General features: G+C 39.2%; 1 protein-coding gene across 3 annotated transcripts in view; it reads right to left on the bottom strand.

The window, feature by feature from the left end:
- The window catches only part of fancc (FA complementation group C), a 34,270-nt gene extending 14,854 nt beyond the window's left edge, over window positions 1–19,416 (bottom strand). Inside the window, exons 1-7 of one of the 3 annotated variants that reach the window (XM_035991911.1) lie at window positions 19,173–19,416; window positions 19,109–19,134; window positions 13,689–13,931; window positions 6,306–6,393; window positions 6,084–6,178; window positions 458–565; window positions 278–342 (exon numbers count right to left, since the gene is read on the bottom strand). In XM_035991911.1, coding sequence (XP_035847804.1) covers window positions 278–342; window positions 458–565; window positions 6,084–6,178; window positions 6,306–6,393; window positions 13,689–13,931; window positions 19,109–19,129 — 620 coding nt within the window. In that variant the 5' untranslated portion in view covers window positions 19,130–19,134; window positions 19,173–19,416. Of the gene's footprint in view, window positions 1–277; window positions 343–457; window positions 566–6,083; window positions 6,179–6,305; window positions 6,394–13,688; window positions 13,932–18,922; window positions 18,990–19,108; window positions 19,135–19,172 lie in introns of all 3 variants that reach the window. The other 2 variants (XM_031305791.2, XM_031305792.2) reach the window with 2 other exon arrangements.
- Between the last annotated feature and the right edge of the window lie 2,077 nt (window positions 19,417–21,493).

Below are 21,493 nucleotides of genomic sequence, written 5' to 3'. Positions count from 1 at the left end.
TGGGTATGTTTCAAACCTAAAAGTCTAAAACTCTCAGTGTCCAGCTTTTTAAATGTGAGGATTTGCTTTTTTCTCTCTGCTGTATAGCATTGTAAATGGAGTAACTTTGGGGTATGGTCTGTAGTTCGGCCAGACAAGACATATGAAGACATCACCCTAGATCGATAAAAAAAAACAATCAGCAGGTGGTTTAATTATGAATTTAACCGTTAGTTGCAGCCAAAGACTGTAAAAATAACAGTCTATGGTTGCAGCCCTAATTTCATCTTTACTGTACCTCTGATTTATGTCGCCCAAAGAACGGCAGCTCTTCCCAATGTTTTTCTGCAGCAGTTCCACCATCTGAAATGCAGGAAAGAGGAAAACTTATGTATATATGCATATATGTCGACATAATTACATACAGTATGTATCAGTGCAGGCAAGAATTAGGCAAACAGAAATAAAGTGCTAATACCTTTCTCAGAACTTTGAGATGATACTCTTTAGGTGGTACACCCATTTGGTTCATTAATGCCTGCGCTGCAGCATCGTCTTCTTCTGTAGCAAGCTGACACAGCACTTTCTGTGGAAGGGCAAGCAACACAATGTGCAGCAGATTATTGTCACTTTATGTGTATATCTATAACAGTGGACAAGACTTTAATGCAATCTGCCCAAACCCCAAGATCCATAACATCAAAGCTAATTAGTTACTGGAATATAGGATGACTCTGTTGGCGTAACATCATTTGAAACACATGAGTGGAGAAAAGGCATTCCAGTAAGTGAGAATGTATGGACAGCATATGAGCAACTTTAGAAATGAACACTCTTTGTTACAGAGGGCCTTGGTGTTTTACAAGCATTTTTCAGAAGGGGCCTCATCATACACTGATAAAACTAGACTAATAAACTCAGCTGATTCTCGTTTGTGAAAAAAAAGCAGTTATAATGAAGGTCCAAAGGGAGCGAACACAAGATTCATACTGTAGTCATAATGTTACAAGAGTGGCTCTCAAACCAGAGGGATGTTTTCTCTCAACAAATATAATAAATAATCAAAAATCATTCAAAAGCAAAAAAAGTTGAGTTGAGGCAGACATATTTTACGATGATGCCACACAGCATTTAGCTGTCTCATGATTAATAAACTGAATGCTTGGCAAGGATTCAATCAGAAGTGTGATGAAAGCCACTAGACCTGCTACTTTGAATTAGGGATTGATTTAGACTTTAGAAACAGTTCTCTATATTTGACCACAACAAGTTGATTGTATGATCCAACAGAAACATCCAAGGCTTCAAATCTTCAGCACGCATCGGTTTTTACAATTCCAATGAACCGAAAACAGAAACAACCACACCACTAAGAGTAGACTAAAGAAATACAAATCCCTTTCAGACTGCAGATAAAAGGATATCAACACAAGATGAGGAGAGAAAGAGATCGAGAAATATGTTAAAAAAAGAGGGCAAAAAAAAACTAAAAGTGATGGATGAAAAACAAAATCCCAGGCAGAGAGGCACTGCAGCGCTGTTGGTGGAGCTGTGTGGTTTCTTTGGCCAGGCTCTACAGCACGCTAAGATGCTTACCCTCTCACAAAACAACCCCGATCACTACCATCTGAACGCCCTCAAATTCTTCACAATGAGTACATACAAAACCAATCACACTTATCCCAACCTTGGTAAGGAGGCAAAGTGGGGCTGGGGGATAAAAGAGGGAAGGAAGACTGGTTAGAAGGAATGGCAGAGACCGACTGGAACACACAACGATGGCTGCATTTAGAGCAGAGAAAAAAGGGTGTGGTCACCAGAGGAATGGGTTGAAGGACCAATGGATAGATGGATGGCAAATACTTTAGGTCAAAAGTCATCTTTCTCTCACAGAATAACAGCAACCGAGCTAGCTTTGGGGGCTTAAACATGCTGCTGCCATAGAAATTATCCCTCCATAAATCTTAAATTAAAACAGAGGATTTAGAAAAATGTACAAGGCAAAGACTTGGGTTGGTTTTGATGGGTGCCTGTTAACAATTACTAAACCATGATTGAACTCTCCCAAAACCAATGAAAAACTCAAGTGTAGCCTCAGATGGTCAAAACAGCAGAGACAAAAAGAGGGAAGTTGAAATGAGGGGAAAGAGTACAGAAAAGTCAGGATGAATATGCAAAAACAATGAAGTTATAAGCAATTGTGCTCAAAACTGGTGCACTGACAAAATGTGCATTTAAATAAAAGTGTTATATCAGTGCCTTTTCCTCCTAGATTAAAGGCCCAATATGTAATCTCTTTGAGCACATGAATTTGAGGTATCTGAACATAATTAAAGTATACTGTACATAGAAAAGCAACAGTTTGTGTGTTCCTCACTTAAAAATATAAGTTTTACTTCAGTTTTTACAAACAACACTTATGTCAACAAATCTTAAATAGAATCAGAGAAGATCCAACATTTTGATTTAGTTTTTGTGTTCAAGTATGTCACAATAATTTGGGAGTAATGTCTGTTTCCAATCCTGTGTTTTGGATGGGTGGGGGGCTATCCTTTTTGTATTTGGGTCATAAATTATGCTTAAAAATAAAAGCAAAGAGTCCAAATGATATCACACAAGTTCAATTACTTTAATCATAAAAGTAAAACTGTGAAATTTAAGGAATAGTTTAACATTTTGGAAAATAGGCTTATTCAATTTAGATGAAAGGTGGAGTCCGGATAGCTCAGTTGGTAGAGCGAGCGCCCATATAAAGAGGTTTACTCCTCAACGCAGTGGGCCCGGGTTCGACTTCGACCTGCGGCCCTTTGCTGCATGTCATTCCCCCCTCTCTCCCCTTTCATGTCTTCAGCTGTCCTGTCAAAATAAAGGCCGAAAATGCTGAATGAAAGGTTCAATATCACTCTCATGTCGGTGTGTTAAGTATAGAACAGACGAGTAGCTTAGCTTAAAAAGCAGAAGCAGGGGGAAACGGCTAGCCTCTGTCCTCGTTCTGTTCAAAAATACATCAACAGTTTATTCACCAGCCCAGTACCTGTGCAGCGTCTACTCACGGTGACGTCAAGACTCCCAAGACAAATAAATAATACTTTCAGTAAGTCAGACTTACTGAAGGAGGGATGCTACTAAAGACGAAATAGAAAGATAAAGGGGAAACATTATTGTCACAAAGAGGCTTTCATCTCTTAATTAAATAGCAGCCAATGTGAGCAAAGAGTCCAAAATATGTTGTCAAACCATAAAGCTGCCACAGTAGCTTCAGGGCCTACCTGTGGTTCACCCTGCTGGAGTCAGTAAAGATACACGTCAAAGATTAAGCTATCAAACTCAATCCATCCTCTGGCCCTCTAATATTACACTCTCATGCTTTACTTATCTGTCATCTCCTCAAAGATCATGCCATGTTACTGCAGCCCTGTGTGGTCCCTCTGCTAGTACAGGATGTAGAGAAACAGACCGATTGAGCTAATGACTATCTGACATAGCCTGCAGCTATGTGGCTGTACCCAGCATTTATCAAACCCAGTGAGAACACTCAGATGTGGAGAGGAGAGGCAGACAGGGAGGGGTGAAGGAAAGATGTGAGGGCGAAAAGGCAAAATACTCTGCACACTATTATAATTTAAAGAGAAAAAAACATGTGGCTACTAACAGTATATACGGTAGCAGTAAAACACACGCTTTTGCACAAATATTCACATACATATGCAAGCACACGCCCAAACTTACACAAATATGGTATTTAGGTGCCACTTAGCACCAGACCCTCAGTCTATTATGGAGGCAGCAAGAAAACAATGTTGGGGAGCAAGATCAGACAGGGCTAACAAAAAACAGGCTGCATTCTGCATTCCAGGACAGGCAGTCCAACACAACACAGACTCAGGGAGAGACAGACCATCTCTGGCCTAAAACCATACATCTACACTGCTCCCCCAGACGGGATGAGCTGCGGTGAATGTTTTTTTTTGTGCTTCCCGCCATTCCTGTCATTTGTGGCGAGAATATGAAAATGAGTTTATTGTACTGTACTACTTTATTGTATCAACACTTTGATCTGGTAGTGCCCTGCATGCAATTTTAGCATGAGTGAACCCTTTAACTCTGACCGTCAGTTCCGTACCACAAGCATTCAGCTACAATTAAATACTATACAATGTTGAAAATACAGTTTCAACCTAAACTGCTCTAAATGTTCATCAAGAATGAAAACACGTCAGTAGAAGAGACTTTTAAGGAGTTTTATCTCAGTTATTTCATGGTTCTCCTGCATTTAAGAAAGCAATGTACACTGTTCATAACCTTAGCAAAGTTTATTCTCTTACCAAACCTTAATTGTTGCTGCCTAATTCTCTCCTATCACGATTGCCCCTTTAAGCAAAAATTAGTAAGGTAAAATGGCTTTATATGTAGAGATAATGTAAGGATTGAAGGTACACCAACATAAAAGCCATGATACTAAATCCCTTTTCCTAAATGTTTTCCTTGATTTAAAAAAAAAAAATACATAAATGTAAATCTATACACCATCTTGAACACATGCACATTCACATGTAGATATACAGACATATGCCCATATCAAAACACAGACATACTGTAGACACAAACACAACCAGGCACTTATGCACTGCGCTTCCCCTCTTATGGGTCAAAGACCATCTGGCAAATTCAAGGTTTACTTTCAAGGCACTGTTTTAATTAGCAAGCTGTTTTATTAGATGAGAAATTAATCAAAAGAATACAAACACACAGTTAATCTGGCAAAAATGTGAAGGTCCCACATTGTTTATCATAAGCCATCTGTGTGAACCCTCTCAAAGTTTAAAATTGCTGAATCTTTTCTTCCCTCTGTTCTCCTTCCCTCCTTTGTGTGTGTGTGCCATGAAAACACAGTGAGCAAGATCAACTAACCATAATATAAAGGCTGATCCTTCTCTGGTGACAAGAGGCAGTGAAACAGTCAATTTTAATTTGCTTTCAAAATATGTTTTACAGTTTTGGGCACATAAGGCTTAGACTAACAGAGACCCTATGTACCTCATTTATCATCCATGTCCCATTGGAGAGGAGACACAGAGGGCTGGCAAGAGAACTCCTATTAAAAGTAAATTAGACAGAAAATCTCTTCAGCAGCCCAAAAGGCAGTCAAAGACAGATTCTTTTTAGTTTGTTGGAGTATTTGTTAAAGATATGATAATCCATCTGTATGTCCAGTCTTCCCAGAACTAATTAGGACATAAACAGCAAACAGATCAGGCTTGAGAATACTGAGAAAAGGCCTATGATGGATGATTGGAAAATAATATACAGTAACAACTCAATAATGTTATGAATGGGCTGAACCGTAGCTTAAAAATTCTAAATATTTCAGAGTTTTAGTTTTTCCAGCTTCCCTCAGTTATGTCTTTAATCTGTGTCTCCTCATTAGGTGGGTCCATATGACCAATGAAATCGTAGCAAGTATAGATGACTTTATGTGGCATCATAATTGACTTGTGAGTGAGCTGCCATTATCAGAAATAATCACTAATCAATTATGATACAAACAAGCATACGTATGTCTAACATTGACCAACGTATTGTTTATAATCTTAACAAACTTCATTTGTTCATCAGACTGTTGTTGCCCAGAATTTCAGACTGTATTTTATTGAGGCAAATGTCTTGTACAACTGATTTGTGTTAAAACTAAATTAAATATTGATGCATTTTTCAATGTTATGGGTTACGAAAAACAGCATGAGGTGACAAAAAATGTAACAAAACTGAGGTAATCTATTGAGACTGGTATCAAAGTATTTTAAATGATGCCAAGCCCTATTCCTTCATTTTTTAATAAGTATTTTATGGTACTCTTGTACTTTTATTAGAGAGATTACAATAAAGAGATGACAAAAAAATGAGGGTAAATAGTAAAAAATATGAAAATGCCCAGTTACTGCACATGCAAAGATGAAGTGAATAACACAGAAATTGAAGGTGGCATGTAACAGCAAGTGCAGATCACTTTTCTTAAATCTTGTCCCTTATATATTTAAAAATCTACACAATTTACTTCAGTCTAAGTTCTCTATTAACAGAGATAAAGAAAGTCCAGTCCTTACCCGTATCCACTGGTTGGCTTTTCTTTCCACAGCATTGCCTGGATGCTCCGAGTAAAGTCCCCACAGACACTGGAACAACAACCTTCTGCCTGTACCTGCAGACAGTAAGACACCATGGACGGTAGATTTTGTGGTTTAATATAACACCCCTTACACAGACAACAAGCATCAAAATGACCCATGCTTGTAAAGACATTATCATGAGTCCGAAGGTACACTCACCATCAGCAGTGACATAAGGGTTCCAGCAGAGTCGGCCAAGAAACTGGCCTAGGAGGGGCAGCCTCTTCATGGTCTCTGTCGTGGAACTCTTATGGACAGAACAGAGACATAATTAGAGATAATTATTTTTAATGGTCTACATGTTTTTCATTTTGAATACTCTTATACCTTTGAGCTGCCCTGCTTGGACAAATGACTTAATTGGTTAGTTCTCTGAAAGTAAATTTGGTAGTGAACGACGGACTCTGTGTTTCAGCTGAGCTAGGCCAGAGAATATTCAGTTAAGAAGAAACTTTATTATTTGTCACATACAATCGTACAGTACAATGTAGTTAAATTCAATCTCTGCATGTATTGGTGCTATCTAGCATAATTTCAGGAGCAGGGCCACACCTCAAACAGAATACAGTATTCCTATACCCACCTAACCCTCTGCTCTTATTCGCTCTCACATTCCGCACCCCTCTCTCCCACCCTCTTTCGGTTCCTCTCCTTTCTCCTCTTCTTTAGGTCCTAAGGGGGTCTGTCAGGCCCAGGGTCTGTCAGGCCCAGGGTCTGTCAGGCCCAGGTTCTACGGCGGATTCCCTACCGAAGCCTCCCCACAACACCAAGTCAAATGATGACTACAAGCGACTTTACGTCTCGCATACCAGCGACTTCATGCCTCGCATTCCAATCATCTTTCATTATTAAATTGTTCAAAGTGTATCTGGTTGATGGTGTGGTCCTTGCTAGTGAAACCCATTAAGAGCAGTGCATAGCCACATACAGCGTCCGGGGAGCAACTTGGGGTTCAGTGTCTTGCTCAAGGACACTTTGACATGTGGCCGGGGGAGCCTGGGAACAAACCACCAATCTTGTGGTGATACACACACATGCGCATGCAGACCGACCCGCTCTACCTCTGAGCCACAGCCACCACAACAGATTAAAACAGATCAGTGATGCTGTTTTTCCCTCATTGTTTTCCGTGAAGTTTGCTGGAAGTGATGTAAGGTGCCAATGTGCCCTTGAGCAAGGCACCAAACCCCAACTGCTCAGAGTGCCTGTCCAAGTGCAGCCCCCTCACTATGACATCTCTCCAATGCATGTGCATGTGTGTGTATTTACTATGTGTGTGTAATAAAAAATGTGAAAGAATTCAGTATACATTATAATTATTATTAAAATGTTATGTAGCCCCTGTGCATTTTTTTTTAATCGCAATTTTGGCTCCAAACAATCACAAAAGCAATGTAATCGAGAAAAACAATTATTTTGCACGTTACAAACTCTTATTTTGTCTTGTGTTTTGGAGGGGAATTCAAAAAGTTCAATGGGAAAAGTATTAAGGGAAATTTCACAGTTCAAGGTGTTTTCACTGTTGATTTGTTTAACTGTTTCACTGTCTTTTAAGTTCAATAAATGGAACATCTTTCCAAAAGTCAATAAGTGACCCAAAAAATTGTGATTATGATTCTTTCCATAATCGAGCAGCCCTACTCCTGGCAACTGGTGTTTTCCACTGTTTTGGAAGAACGAAATAATGGGATTAACAGAACCAGATTTAAAAGTGCCACTTCAATGCAGTCAACCATGGGGAAACACTGTAGATGTTTGCACCTCCTCACCCGTTTCATCCTCTTTTGGTTTTTTCTTTCAACCTTGTGCCAGAAATTCATACGTTAGAAAATCACAAGGTTAGCCTACTTAATGAGGATATTGAGTTGAATAACAGGCAGATCCACAGGTGCACACTACATCATCCATGCATCACCTTTGTTTCCCATATTTTGGTCATGTCACAATATCAACCATAGTTTCAACAGTGAGAGATACACAGCACAGAACAGGGCTCTGGTCGAGGGTGCTATACCTGTAACAGTTTAAGTATGTGTGTCTGTGCTTGTTTATCCAGCTCAAACAAAAGACCATGTGATTTATTTCACCTCACAGCCAATTAAAACATCCAGAAGGTTTCAAGTCAGGGCAGTCACTGCGTTTCAGAACTTGAATAGCCTTTAATCCTGACTTTCTATAAATTTCAGTTTTGAAAATATTACATTTTCTCAGATGACCTTCTCTTGTTTAAGTTTTAGACTTAAGGTTTGGAAAGATTCCTATATGTCACAGCAGCTCGCTGAAACCAATGGAAACAAGCTGGTCACACTTCTTATTTAAAATCAGAGCCAAACAGAAGACAGATTATTAAAACTTGTTTGGGGGCGCCCAGATAGCTCAGTTGGTAGCGTGCGCGCCCATATATAGAGGTTTACTCCTCGACGCAGCGGGCCTGGGTTCGACTCCGACCTGCGGCCCTTTGCTGCATGTCATTCCCCCTCTCTCTCCCCTTTCATTTCTTCAGCTGTCCTGTCAATAAAGGCCTACAAATGCCCAAAAAATTATCTTTAAAAAAAGATGGCTGTTCAGTAGAACCAGAACCAACTAATTTGTTGTTTCTAGTTTAATATGACAAAACATAGCTTATTTGTCAGAAAAGTACTTGACATTATTTGTGCTTTTCCAGGGCAAAACACAAATATTCAAGTCAAGCTGGAGAATGAGACAAAAGCCTTCAGTCAAACTATTTTTTGATTCAGGATAACATTATATACAGGTGGACAACATTATTTTGGTTCCATCTTATTACTTTTCTGGGTTAAATAAATTGGGGGTTTTCTGGGTTAGACACATTATTTTTACAATATGACTGAAGTGGGACATACAGCACAGAAGACAGATCAAAGAGGTGACATATTACTTTAATTTAATTAGTGCATTTGACACGGTCGACCATGACATTTTTACTAGACCGACTTGAAAACTGGGTTGGCCTTTCTGGCTCAATACTAAACTGGTTTGAATCCTACTTAAAGAATAGGGACTACTTTGTATCTATAGGTAATTATGTGAGCATACAAATATGACGTGCAGAGTTCCCCAAGGCTCCATTCTGGGGCCTCTTCTGTTTAACATCTACATGCTTCCACTGGGTCAGATTATGGTAAACAACAAAATAAGTTACCATAGTTATGCGGACGACACACAAATTTACATAACCTTATCACCAGGGGACTATAATCCAATACAAAAACTGACTAAGTGCATTGAACAAATTAACGACTGGATGTGCCAGAACTTTCTTAAATTAAATAAAAAAAAAACTGAGGTGGTTGTTTTTGGAGCAAAAGAGGAACGATTAAAAGTCAGCGCTCAGCTTCATACAACAATGTTAAAAACAACAGACAAAGCCAGAAATCGAGGTGTAGTCATGGACTCAGATCTGAATTTCAACAGCCACGTTAAGACAATTACAAAGTCAGCCTATTATCACCTTAAGAATATCTCAAGGGTTAAAGGAATTATGTCTCAGCAGGATTTGGAAATACTTGTCCATGCTTTTATCTTCAGTAGACTTGACTATTGTAACAGTGTCTATACAGGTCTCCCTACAAAATCAATCAGACAGCTGCAGCTGATTCAGAACGCTGCTGCTCGAGTCCTCACTAAGACCAAGAGAGTGGATCACATCACTCCAGTTCTGAAGTTTTTACACTGGCTTCCAGTGCCTCAAAGAATTTATTTCAAAATACTTTTGCTGGTTTATAAATCACTAAATCTGCTGCTACACTATGAACCACCCAGACCTCTCAGGTTGTCCGGGACAGGTCTGCTTGTTGTCCCCAGAGTCAGAACTAAACAGGGAGAAGCAGCATTCAGTTTTTATGCTCCACATATCTGGAACAAACGTCCAGAAAACTGCAGGTCCGCCGCCGATCTCCCTCAAGTGTGTAATCATTCAAAATGCTTAATGTATGCTGATGATACTGTGATTTTTCTCTCTGACTCAAATCCTGATGTCATAAACTCAAGAAAAAAAAAAAGTCCCTCTGGGAAGCCCGAGTTGGACTCGGTTAACTTGTTCTTATACTGCACTGTACATTTTATTCTCATGTTTTATCTGTTTTTAATTTTTTTTAGTCGTTTTTAATGTTTTATGTAAAGCACTTTGAATTGCCCTGTTGCTGAAATGTATACAAATAAAGCTGGCTTGCCTTGACTAATTTACAAGCATGTCTGCACAAGTGTGCATGAATCATGTGCATTTACAGAATTAGTTAGTATTCATCCCATATTTAAAGACTATATCATACATTTCACCTCTGACCTAAGTGAACTATAGAGGACAGCCTTGTTGCAGGAGAAACCCACAGAAAGAAATCTTATACGTATACTGTAAGCCAGCTGTAATTGAAGCAGTGTGATGTAGCTTAACCAAAGATGATTTGGCTTAATTCACTGCCATGTACATGTTTCTGGTGGGCTTCAAAACATCTTCCTCTTCCACGTCTTCCCCATTGGCTCATCATCCTACGAGCTAAATTAACACTCAATCAAGCAAACATGCTCCTGTATATACACCTCTGACACAATTTTTTATCACCGCTATTAGAAGAGGAGAGAACTTAGCTACAGAGTCTACTGTGTCTTATGGAGAAAATAAAACATGTTTATACTTTTTAGATTTCTATGTAGATTTTTTTGGACCCCAAATCAAACAGCAATTGCCAGTACTGTGGGGGTATTTATTAGTTAGGAAGATAAGAGGACTGGGAAAAGGAAAGAATAAAGAGTTTTAAGAATTTCAGAAAAGAAATAAAGATAGGAAACAAAGGTTGCTGCAATGCCAATATGCATCATTCCTGCTTTATGCACCTTTCATCAGAAATAATCAGAGAGCACTGAGCAAACATGGATATGCCTAAATGTAGCATTGGATAATAGGAAGACATAAGGTAATTGTAGGCCTATATGTTAAAAAACAGCAACAGACAGACAAGGATATTAACTTGACTCACTCCAGTAGATGAGATCACCATTAGTGGGAAGCAGAGTGGTAATAGTCCAGGGTTTCTCTAAATGCCCCCACTACACCACCAATGCTGTCTGGAACACAGCCCTCACACTCAGCCTTCCTATCAATCCAACAACACATGGTAAACGTTGTGTGCAAGTATAGATGTGCATAACTACAAAGGAATGTTCATTTACAATAAGAACTTTACTAATGCTTTGGAATACCCATTAGAATGAGCAATCGCAACAGAAAGTAATTATCACTGACTACCAGGGCCAAATCACCATCAAAGCCTTGTCAACAGTGTCCTTAATTATAAATGGGCTTTGAGACAATGTATCTTGTCTTGATTAGAGACAGACATCTCAGACAGAAGTGACTGATTATGTATGAGCCAGGGAGGCAAATGGGACAAGTTTATAGACGAAACGATGAAGAGAATGGTGAGGAAACACTTCTGTTAATGACATCAGTTAACCATTAACCATTAACTAACGTTAAATAGCAAAGTTACTATGGTGAGCACATAAATATACAGCAGGGCAGCAGAATTTTTCGGCTCAAATCCTTTAGGAAGTGGTGTGATACTGCAACAGTGGTGTAGCGACCATGGTAAATCACTTAGGGGACTTCTATGGTGATTTTAGATGTACAACAATAAGCAAATGCACATGCACAAAGACAAGCACTCTAAAGGACCAGTTCATCATTTGGGGAAATTAGCTTATTTGCATTCTTGCCTGGAGTTAAATGAGAAGATCAATACCACTCTCATATCTGTCTGTTCAATATTACGCTGGGGCCAGCAGAAGGTTAGCTTAACTTAGCATAAATATTGTAAAAGGGGGGAAAAGCTAGCCTGGCTCTCTCCATAGATAACAAAACCTGCACCTCTACATTTGACACATTTACAACTAATATCTCATTTGTTTAATCCTTACAAAAACTAAATAGTAAAAACGTCAATTTGTGATTTAATGGCGTATTATGTGCGGGACCATTTATTGGCTGGGCACAGTGACTTTCTGAAATCTCCATTGGTTGCCTGGCAACCACACGGTGATGACAAGACTCCAGGAAGTTACTGCGCCGGTCCAAGAAATAGGCTGGCACATAACCCCATCTAACATGCTAACAGCCATGTAACACTTCGGTTTTTGTACAGATTACCATTCAAGATACAACATTAACATTAAACGTTAATTAGTGAGTTATACTGGTGCTACAATGTGGATATAGAGACCTTTGGACAGAGCCAGGCAAGTTGTTTCCCTCTCTTTCAAGTCTTTATGCTAAGCTAAACTAAGCAGCTGCTGGCTCCAGCTTCACAATGAAAGGACAGATATGAGAGTGGTATCAATCAAACTCTCAGCAAGAAATCATATTTCCCAAATATATCAAACTATTCTTTTTAGAAGTGCAATATTGAAATAGGAAACATACCCCAATTCCACTTTTCTAACCAAGTGTGAACCTGGAAATTAATAATGAGTATTTCTCATTTTGGGGCATAAGCCACAGGAAAGTTATTAACTTATCAAAGGATGCAAAATGCTGCCAAGAAGCAGGCTATCTTCAGATGGTCTTTTATGAGTCTCCTGCCAGTAAAAAGAATTTCAACCCAATTAAGCTATACCATTCTTTTTTCTTTCTTGGTATCCGCTCCATCATCCTACACATTCTGACACCTCTGCAATACGTATACCCGGAATAACACTAATAGACAAGGAGACAGAGATAAAAAAGAATAGCCACTGCTTGATCTATAATATATATGGCTAGTTGCCGAAGTGGAGAGGAAGTAGACCCTGAGTGTATAACAGTAAAACTGGACTGTAGAGAATCACAAATTAAATGCTGCAAGAGCACCATGACTATAAAAAGAGTTCTTACACAAGAAAAACAGTATATTATGCGAGAAAGAAATGTGAGGGAAATTTGGTTTTAAAAAGCAGAAAGACAGAAAGTGCTAAAGGGAAAAACCTGGAGGGAGGAGGCAAGGCTGTAGTACCACTGAAATCTCACAGTCCAGCACCCCTCCTGTCCTCTGCCCCCTTCCCAAATTTGCTGGACCTGATATGGGGATACATTAGGTTAGCGCTGGAGGTCCCAATGCGGCTATTACCTGACTAACTCAACACTGCCGCACTGCCAGCCAGACATACACAGCCTCTGCACAGCACAGAGCAGCCTCTGTTAGCAGGACCGTACCAACGCTGGGCTTACTGTTCATGCCTTGGCTTGGACAGAGAATGAGCGTGTGCACGTTTGTGTGTGTGTGTTAATTTGACGTGCTGGTGTTTGAATTAACTTAGGGTGGCTGTTTTGCCTAACTGATTTGCTGATCTAATTTATTTAATTAGGTAAGGTGTGTCAAGACTGTAAAACAGGCCTCTTAGTGGATACGGACCATTTTATTAGACTTAATAGGCATCTGGGAAATAAAGTGTCTATCCAAATCTGTCATGAATATAAATCTCAGAGCTTCCCTTGCATTGTGACAAAGTTAATAAACTCAAACTCAACTTTTCACTACATCTGCTCACCATGTTGTTGATATGGGAGAGGAGTTGCTGGAGGAAATCCCTCAGTCTGCTCAAGTGCAGGCAGGTGTCTTTCTGAGTGTCTGAGCTGTCAGCCTGCCCCCAAGCCACTGCTTTGTCCAGCCAGAATTGCATCTCCTGGACGTTCAGCAGGGGCTCTGCCATTTGTTGGAGCTGGATCAGTGGATGCAGCTGAGACATTTTGCTGCTTGTACAGGTGAATGTACTTAGGATCCAAGCAAGATCCTAAGTGAGACAAAGAACAAGACAGTCGTCAAGCCCAAGGATAAAACAAAAAAACAATACAAATATATTATCATGTCATTAAAGGGACAATACACTGGGCAAGCACTGGGCAACTCACACCAACACACTCTAGATTGATAAATAGCACTACAGGTAAGAAGAAAATATGTATTTTTGATTTTGGGGTGAATTGTCCCTTTAATTATCCTAACTTTGTGGTTATTAGGGCTTTGCAATGTCAACATTTTTACACTGTGATCATGACTTCACAATTTCAATGTATTATATCAGCATCCCTAGATGTTTTAAAGAAACTCTGGGTTTTCCAAAGTGTTTTATAGCCAACTCTCACCTCAAACAAAGACCACCTGCACTAAAGGTGCCTCGTGGAGTTTGCGACCACTAGACTGCAAGCTCAATAATAAATGTAAACAACGCAGGATTTAAAATGTATATTTTTTTCAGCTTTGCAAACATTTTATGAGGAAGGCAATACATTCAACATGTTTGTTAGACCTCAATGATAAACGCAGTGTATTTGGTGGGAAAGGCTGAATGTAAACAGAAACTTACAAAAAAACTTCACAGGGCATTATAAACCTCAAGAAAAGAGACCAGAGACAGTTTATACAACAGGTGCAATGTATGTAATGAGTGTTGCTACTGTCAACGTTGTCGTCATCTACTAAGTAAATCAAATGTATGATGATGATCCCCAGCGGTGGAAAAAAGAGGTACAAAAAAGGGCTATACAATTAATCAAAATGTTGAGTGCGATTTCGATTTCGGCTCCTAACGATCACAAAAACAATGTAATCGAGAAAAATTATGATTTTGCACATAACATTTTGAAAGTAAACTATTATTTTGTCTTGTGTTCTGAAGGGGAATTCAAAAAGTTGAACGAGAAAAGTATTAAAGTGCCCATATTTTGAAACAAAAACACTTTCTGGGATTTGGGGAGTTATTTTGTGTCTCTGGTGCTTCCACACGCATACAAACTTGGAGAAAAAAACATCCATGCTGTTTTGAGTGAGATACGGGTTTCTGAATGTAGTTCTATACAATTTATTTTGTAGATTAGGGTGAACTCGTGTGTGTTGTAGCAGTATTTTGCCATTGAGACAAGGTGGCTAACCGCTAGAAGTGCCAGCTTCTAGCTAGTAGTCCTTACCTAGCTACTGCACATGTGTGACTCCCAACAAAGATGATATAGAAGTGTGATGCCTCACTCTGTAGCTAAAACAGAGAGCTCAACACACAGGGTCAAAAGAGGAGCTGCAGCAATGTGCAGTACAACAAAAATATGGTGTTTTTTGAAAATTAACCATGTAAACCTATTCTGATATAACCTCAAAATACAATTATGAACCTGAAAATGAGAATAATATGGGCACTTTAAGGGAAATTTCACAGTTCAAGGTGTTTTCACTGTTGACTTGTTTAACTGTTTTTTAAGTTCAATAAATGCAACATCTTTCCAAAAGTCAATGAGTAATCGTGTTAAATAATCTAGTTTCAATATTGACCAAAATAATAGTGATTATGTTTTTTTTCAATAATCGAGCAGCCCTAGTACATAAACTAAAAGAAAAACTAAATAAAAATAGAAACTACACAAAAGCATTTGGAGACAAAATGACAGTAAAGTGACAGTGGTGCTGTTAAGCTGACAGTGGTGTGCTTAATAGCAACAGAGTCAACAAGTCTGTGTAAAAAGTGTACACCTGACTAATATACGATATGATTTACCACATGAATTGTAAGCGTACTGGGAATGTTTTTGTGACTTTGACAGATAAAGGTCAACACATTCTTACCCAAAAAAAATGCTATTGAATCTGCTTTAACTATAAAGTCAATTGTAACCATAAATAAATAAAGTTAACCTGATGTTAAGATCTTTTATTACCACAATCTAACAATCACACAACTTTTAAGCTCCAGGGAAACAACCCCCCCCCCCCCCCCACCCCACACACACACACACACACACACACACACACACACACAGAAATAAACAGCACATTCTTCACCTTTTGATGATGGAGAGAAAAACGTGGGGGGCAGATCACAAAGGTGTGTGTGAGGATGTGTTCTGTGTCTGTATATAGCCTGAGAATTTTGTGTCTGTGTGTGTCTGTGTGTGTGTGTGTGTGTGTGTGTGTGTGTGCGTGCACGCGCTGTTTTTTGCCATAATGACAGGTCTGTGTGAGACACCACAGGGTTGTGTTTTATGATCACCTCGTTACACACGATTTGTTTAATGTCTTGCCATCATCTCTGCTGGAAAGCCCCTATGGCTCGCTGATGTGAATATATAAATACTCATTTTCGGGGAGAAAAAAAGCTCAACCAATTTAGGAACAAACGCTTCTTGTGGACTTGTGTTGGGACTCAGGTTTTAGTAAAGCAGAGGTGGAAAAGAACCGCATGCCGAATACCTACGCAACAGAGAGTCATCCAAAATCTCTATCAGACACAGACAGTTACATGAATACACAGGCATATATACTGTACTTACACAACTTTATTGGCGCAAATGCATGTCATTCAGGCAAAAAAATATGTACTGCACATAAACACACTTGACAGCAGCTCTGGTGTTGGCTGAACACATTCTGGAGCAGGAACGAGATGTGACTGGTCAAATATTATCTTTGAAGATTTGTTAAACTAAACTTGTGGACTTTGGGTAAGGGTGAGTTTGCTGTTCCAATTATGAGATTGTTGACATTATTTCAGTATAATCAAATCAGTTAAACATTACTTTCTACGAATTCACTCATGGGTGCTTCAATATGTTATATTTAAGGACACCTGGATTAAATTTTAGTAATGTAAGGGTTGTCTCAATAATAGTCATAAAAGGAATAATGGCTAATGTAATTATATATTTCTTCATCATTTTGCTTGTACAAGGCCACACTTATCGCACGCAACCACACATCAATACACACCTGAAAAAAATAGCTGAAAAACAAACAGTACAGATACATCCATACACTGCACGAAAGGTCATTGAATGGTTTGATGGAAATAATGTGAATCATATGCAACGGCTTTTAGACAGTACTCCTTACCACCATCATCAAAACACTAAATGAAGGAACTACAGAACTGTGTTTCATTCCTCCAGTAGAGTTACTAAGACTTGGAGAAAATATGCAAAAGAGCTGTTCTAGCCAACATCAACTTACCCTTACTAAGGTTGCAACAGATTGATGGTTACGTCTTTAAAATATCAGAAAATAGTGAACAAAATGCTCATTACTGAGGTTGCAACTAACAAGTATTTTTATTTTCGATTAATCTGCCAATAGCATTGCATCGCATTGCCAGACCTATCTCCACAGCGCTGTGGAGTGAAGTCTAGCTACACCACAGATACATTCTGGAATAGGAGAAAAAAACGCTCTGGGTTGTTTGCATTTCTTTAAACCAATCAGAATCGTCTTGGGCGGAGCTAAGCTTTTAATGCAGCGACAGTGCCTTTGCAAAATAAGTCTTGGGAAGGAACTTGTTTTGGAGGAACATATGAAACATATTCTTTGTAAATCTTAACAAGTGTACACCGAAAGAACCAAGCGGGCCTGCTTCATTGCACAATCCAAATTTTCTTCAAAACTTGCAATTTTCAGCGTGTAGCTTGCTAGCTCGAAGGTTGTTGTTGTTTCCCATAGCGAAGGGATTCTAAGAACGGAAACACACAGAGAGCGGAAGCAGATGGGCAAAGCCTTACATCTGAGTGTCAGGCTTTATCCTTCCATTGATCTGCACTATCTACCACTTAATTTCGTATCGATTTATCGGTCAATAAATGTCAGAAAATTGTGCAAAATGCCAATCACAATTTACTAAAACCCATTGTGACATCTTCAAAATGCTTGTTTTGTCCAACCAACAGACCAAAACCCAGAAATATTCAGTTTACTATCACATAATACAAAGAACTAGTCTGGCTATCACCAGACCAAGTTCAATCTTTTAAGTTCAATCTTTTAAGATTGAACATTAGTCTGGAGAGTCTGCTCTGTATTTTCTACTGCACAAGATCAACGGGCATAGTTCAAATGACTCTGTACGCAATTGGATAGTCCTTCAACCAATCAGACCAACGATCCGGGTGACATAGCAGCGACAGCGGCATCAACGGGTTGCTGCGCTTCGGGGGCCACTATGTTGAATGTAAACAAGAAGCTGCTTGGTCGCTTCTCTATCGTCATCATGTTAAACCCGCCAATAGCGCGCCAGGTGGATAAGCCAGGTTGTGATTGGTCCCCGCAAAATTGTAACGGAAGCAGGATAGATAAACGTACAGGTTTCCAGCCTGAGCTGCAGGGCGAAATCAAATCGCCGGCAGATCGGACTGGGTTTACCCAGTCTAACAAAGAACAGCATTAAACCGAGAAAGAATGTTTGGCATTTGTGCCTGAAAAATTTAATTAACCAACTTATTCCTTTAACAACTGGTAATTTTAGCCCTACTCATCGCAGCTTCCCGAAGCGGCATTCTTTTTTATCCAGGAAAACTATCCAGGACCCAAAGATACTCAGTTTACAATGGTATGAAACAGAGAAAAGCAGCAAACACTCACATCTGAGAAGCTTGAATCTGAGGATGTTTGACATTTTTGCTTGATAAAGTACTTTTTCAATGGTTAATTGATTATCAAAATCTTTGTTGATGAAATTTCTATCAATTGACTAGTAATCAATTAATCACCTACCTGTTTCAGCCCTAACCTTTACTGATTTTTTTTCTCTGAAAGACAAAATTGATCTACCTTAAAATCATCTGGAGCAACAGGAGCCTAACTGGACCCTCCTGACTGATGATTCAAGTAGTACCACCCCAAAGACACACCTAGACTGCCCAAGTTATATTAAAGCAGTAACACAAAAACACATCAACTCAAAGACACGCGGCATTAAAGTGATACAAAGCTAATTGCTCCTTTTTACTTGTCAGTTTTCCAACACACGCTTACCTTAGTAAAACGTTGGGGTGCAACAACTACACCACACCACAGGATGCCAGTATTTTCCTTCACTCGACTGCAGTTACATGGTTAAAAACATATGTCAGTTCAATTTAAAGATACAAAAGAACTTTAAATTACAACTTCTTTATGTCACAGACAGTGTCGAGTTACGTTACAACTCCATTGATACACCACAAGGGAACTGCTTTTCATCCTTATTTTTTTTGTTAACTTTACTTCAGCTGTTAGCTTGTTAGCAAGTTAACGTTAATTACTTTACTGTCTCGTACAAATGTTAGCAAACCGTACTGTAGCTTGGACTTACATGTAAACAAGACGTTCAGTCATCAGACTGAAATCTTTTCAGAGCAGAAGTCAGCTAACGTTTTATCCATTCATTTTGTATGTGTTCAGACAAGAAGGCAAAGCGCTTTCGTCCCGCGATGTAAACAAAACTGAACTTCCCTCTTCTCTCAGAGTTCCGTGTATGGAAGAAGACTATTGGCTGAGAGTCGCGTCACCCATCTCGTCATCCTGGCAATGCCTGTTGGGAAATAGAGTCACATAGCTGTAGGAGCAGTACAAGGAAAATGTCCCTCTGACTAGCCATTACCTATCACACAAATAGAGGATATACCAGCCTACATTCAAAAAATTCACATAAAAATAGAATATAAAAATAAGCTGAAATGGTAGGCCTATAAAACAGAACAACCACAAGAATAAAAACGTACAGTGCAGTGTAAGATATGAATTAATAGCCCCAAATTAGCTGTGGCTAACAGAAACGTTTTAAGACTAATTTTAAAAGAACATAGAATTGAGACAGACCTCAAGTTTTCTAGATATTTGTCCCAAATTGATATGTGGTTTAAGAAAGTGGAAGTAGACAATTGGCTTTCCTTGCACTGAGGAGATAACGAGGAGTGAAAAAATATCAGGAATTTCTTGACAACACTACAAACAAATACCTCAAAAATGACAATAAAGTTGAATCAGTGTAGATATGTACACATAAGGGCTGTACACACCTTAAGTCTTAAGTTCTAATTCAGATAATTGGAAGAATACATTTTTAAATTCCTCATTCATCATTCCTTAATTCATGTAAACAACTTGATCCAAATAAACTGGCTCATTTTGTAAGAAACTTTCATTGGAAAGGTGTGGATAAAAAAAATTGCGACTCATTTCAAGGTTGATCCACGGGTATTTTATGTTCATGGGATAGTGTTACAACTATCTCAGTGGTTGACCTGGCTTAAATTATATTTTCTGAGTATTGGCTGCCTGTCACCATGCTTTCCAAACATTAATGCAATCATAATGGAGTCGTCCAATCTGTATTTTCACATTGTCATTTTGTCAGAATTTTAAAATAACAGTTTGACTTATCTAGCTGGCCTTGGGTTTTAAGATAAACCTGTCATCCACTTGTTACAGTAAAATGAATTGACAAATGCCTGGAACAATAAACATGCTGCCTAACGGCAAAAAAGAAAAAGAAAAAAGAAAGAAGTGTATGCGTGTGTGTCATTCAGTTCGGGGGTGAGGGTCCAGAGGTTGAAGCAGAGTGCATACCATGGGCAGGAATTCAGGGGTTCGGACTCCAGAGTGTGTCCCTCTGGAACCCAAAGCAAACTTTGAGGGGTTCCCAACTTGTATGGCTCGAACTGACGTATCACCCAGAGGCTCCAGCCAGACCCTGAGCAGCCCAGCAGTGAACCACGAAACGGTTGTTTAAACATACGTAATGCCACATGTGTGTGAGTTTGTGCATGTGTGTGTGCTTGTGGGCATAATATTGGTTCCTGCATGAGAAGAGGTCATATGTGTGTGGGTTTTTGCATGCACGCACGCACACACACACACACACACACACACACACATACACACACACACACACACACACACACACACACACACACACAAACACACATACACACACACACACACACACACACACACACACACACTTTGTTTCTATGTCTCCCTATGCTGTATGTGTGCACAGTATGAATGCTACAGTGAGGCAAGATGGGGGTTGGTTTAAAATGGTTTAGTGGTTTAACATTAGACATCAGTATTGCTGTGGTAGGAAAGTCTGTGGATGTGTGTGTATTAGTTGTTGGAAGTGTGTGTGTGTGTGTGTGTGTGTGTGTGTGTGTGTGTGTGTGTGTGTGTGTGTGTGCGCGCACGCTTTTTCCACTCTCATAGTTTGGTGCGTGTGGCCTGCTTCCCAAATAGAACATGGAAACTGTGTGTACAAATGTCTTTGAGGTGCAACACGTTTTGAAAGTGATTTCCTTTGAAATATATTCCACCGCACTGTAGTCTATTAACCTTTTACCTATACTTGCAGGCTACTTTGATTCAGAGTTAAATGGAAAATAAATGTGGCAATCATATCATCCCCTGCTATTATTAATCATAAATCAATTCAATGAAGTTATGTCTAAAGCTAAAGTTCCATCAAAAGCGTGTTCCTATTCCAAACGTATTTTATTCCTTATAATTCTTAAAGTAATATTTTTTCCCCAATAATGTGTGCAGTGTTGGCTTTTCTAATGTAAAAGT

Source organism: Sander lucioperca, chromosome 2, assembly GCF_008315115.2.
Source record: "Sander lucioperca isolate FBNREF2018 chromosome 2, SLUC_FBN_1.2, whole genome shotgun sequence".
Lineage (NCBI taxonomy): Eukaryota > Metazoa > Chordata > Actinopteri > Perciformes > Percidae > Sander > Sander lucioperca.
The sequence above is the reverse complement of the archived record's forward strand: the minus strand, read 5'-3'. Positions and strand labels throughout refer to the sequence as shown.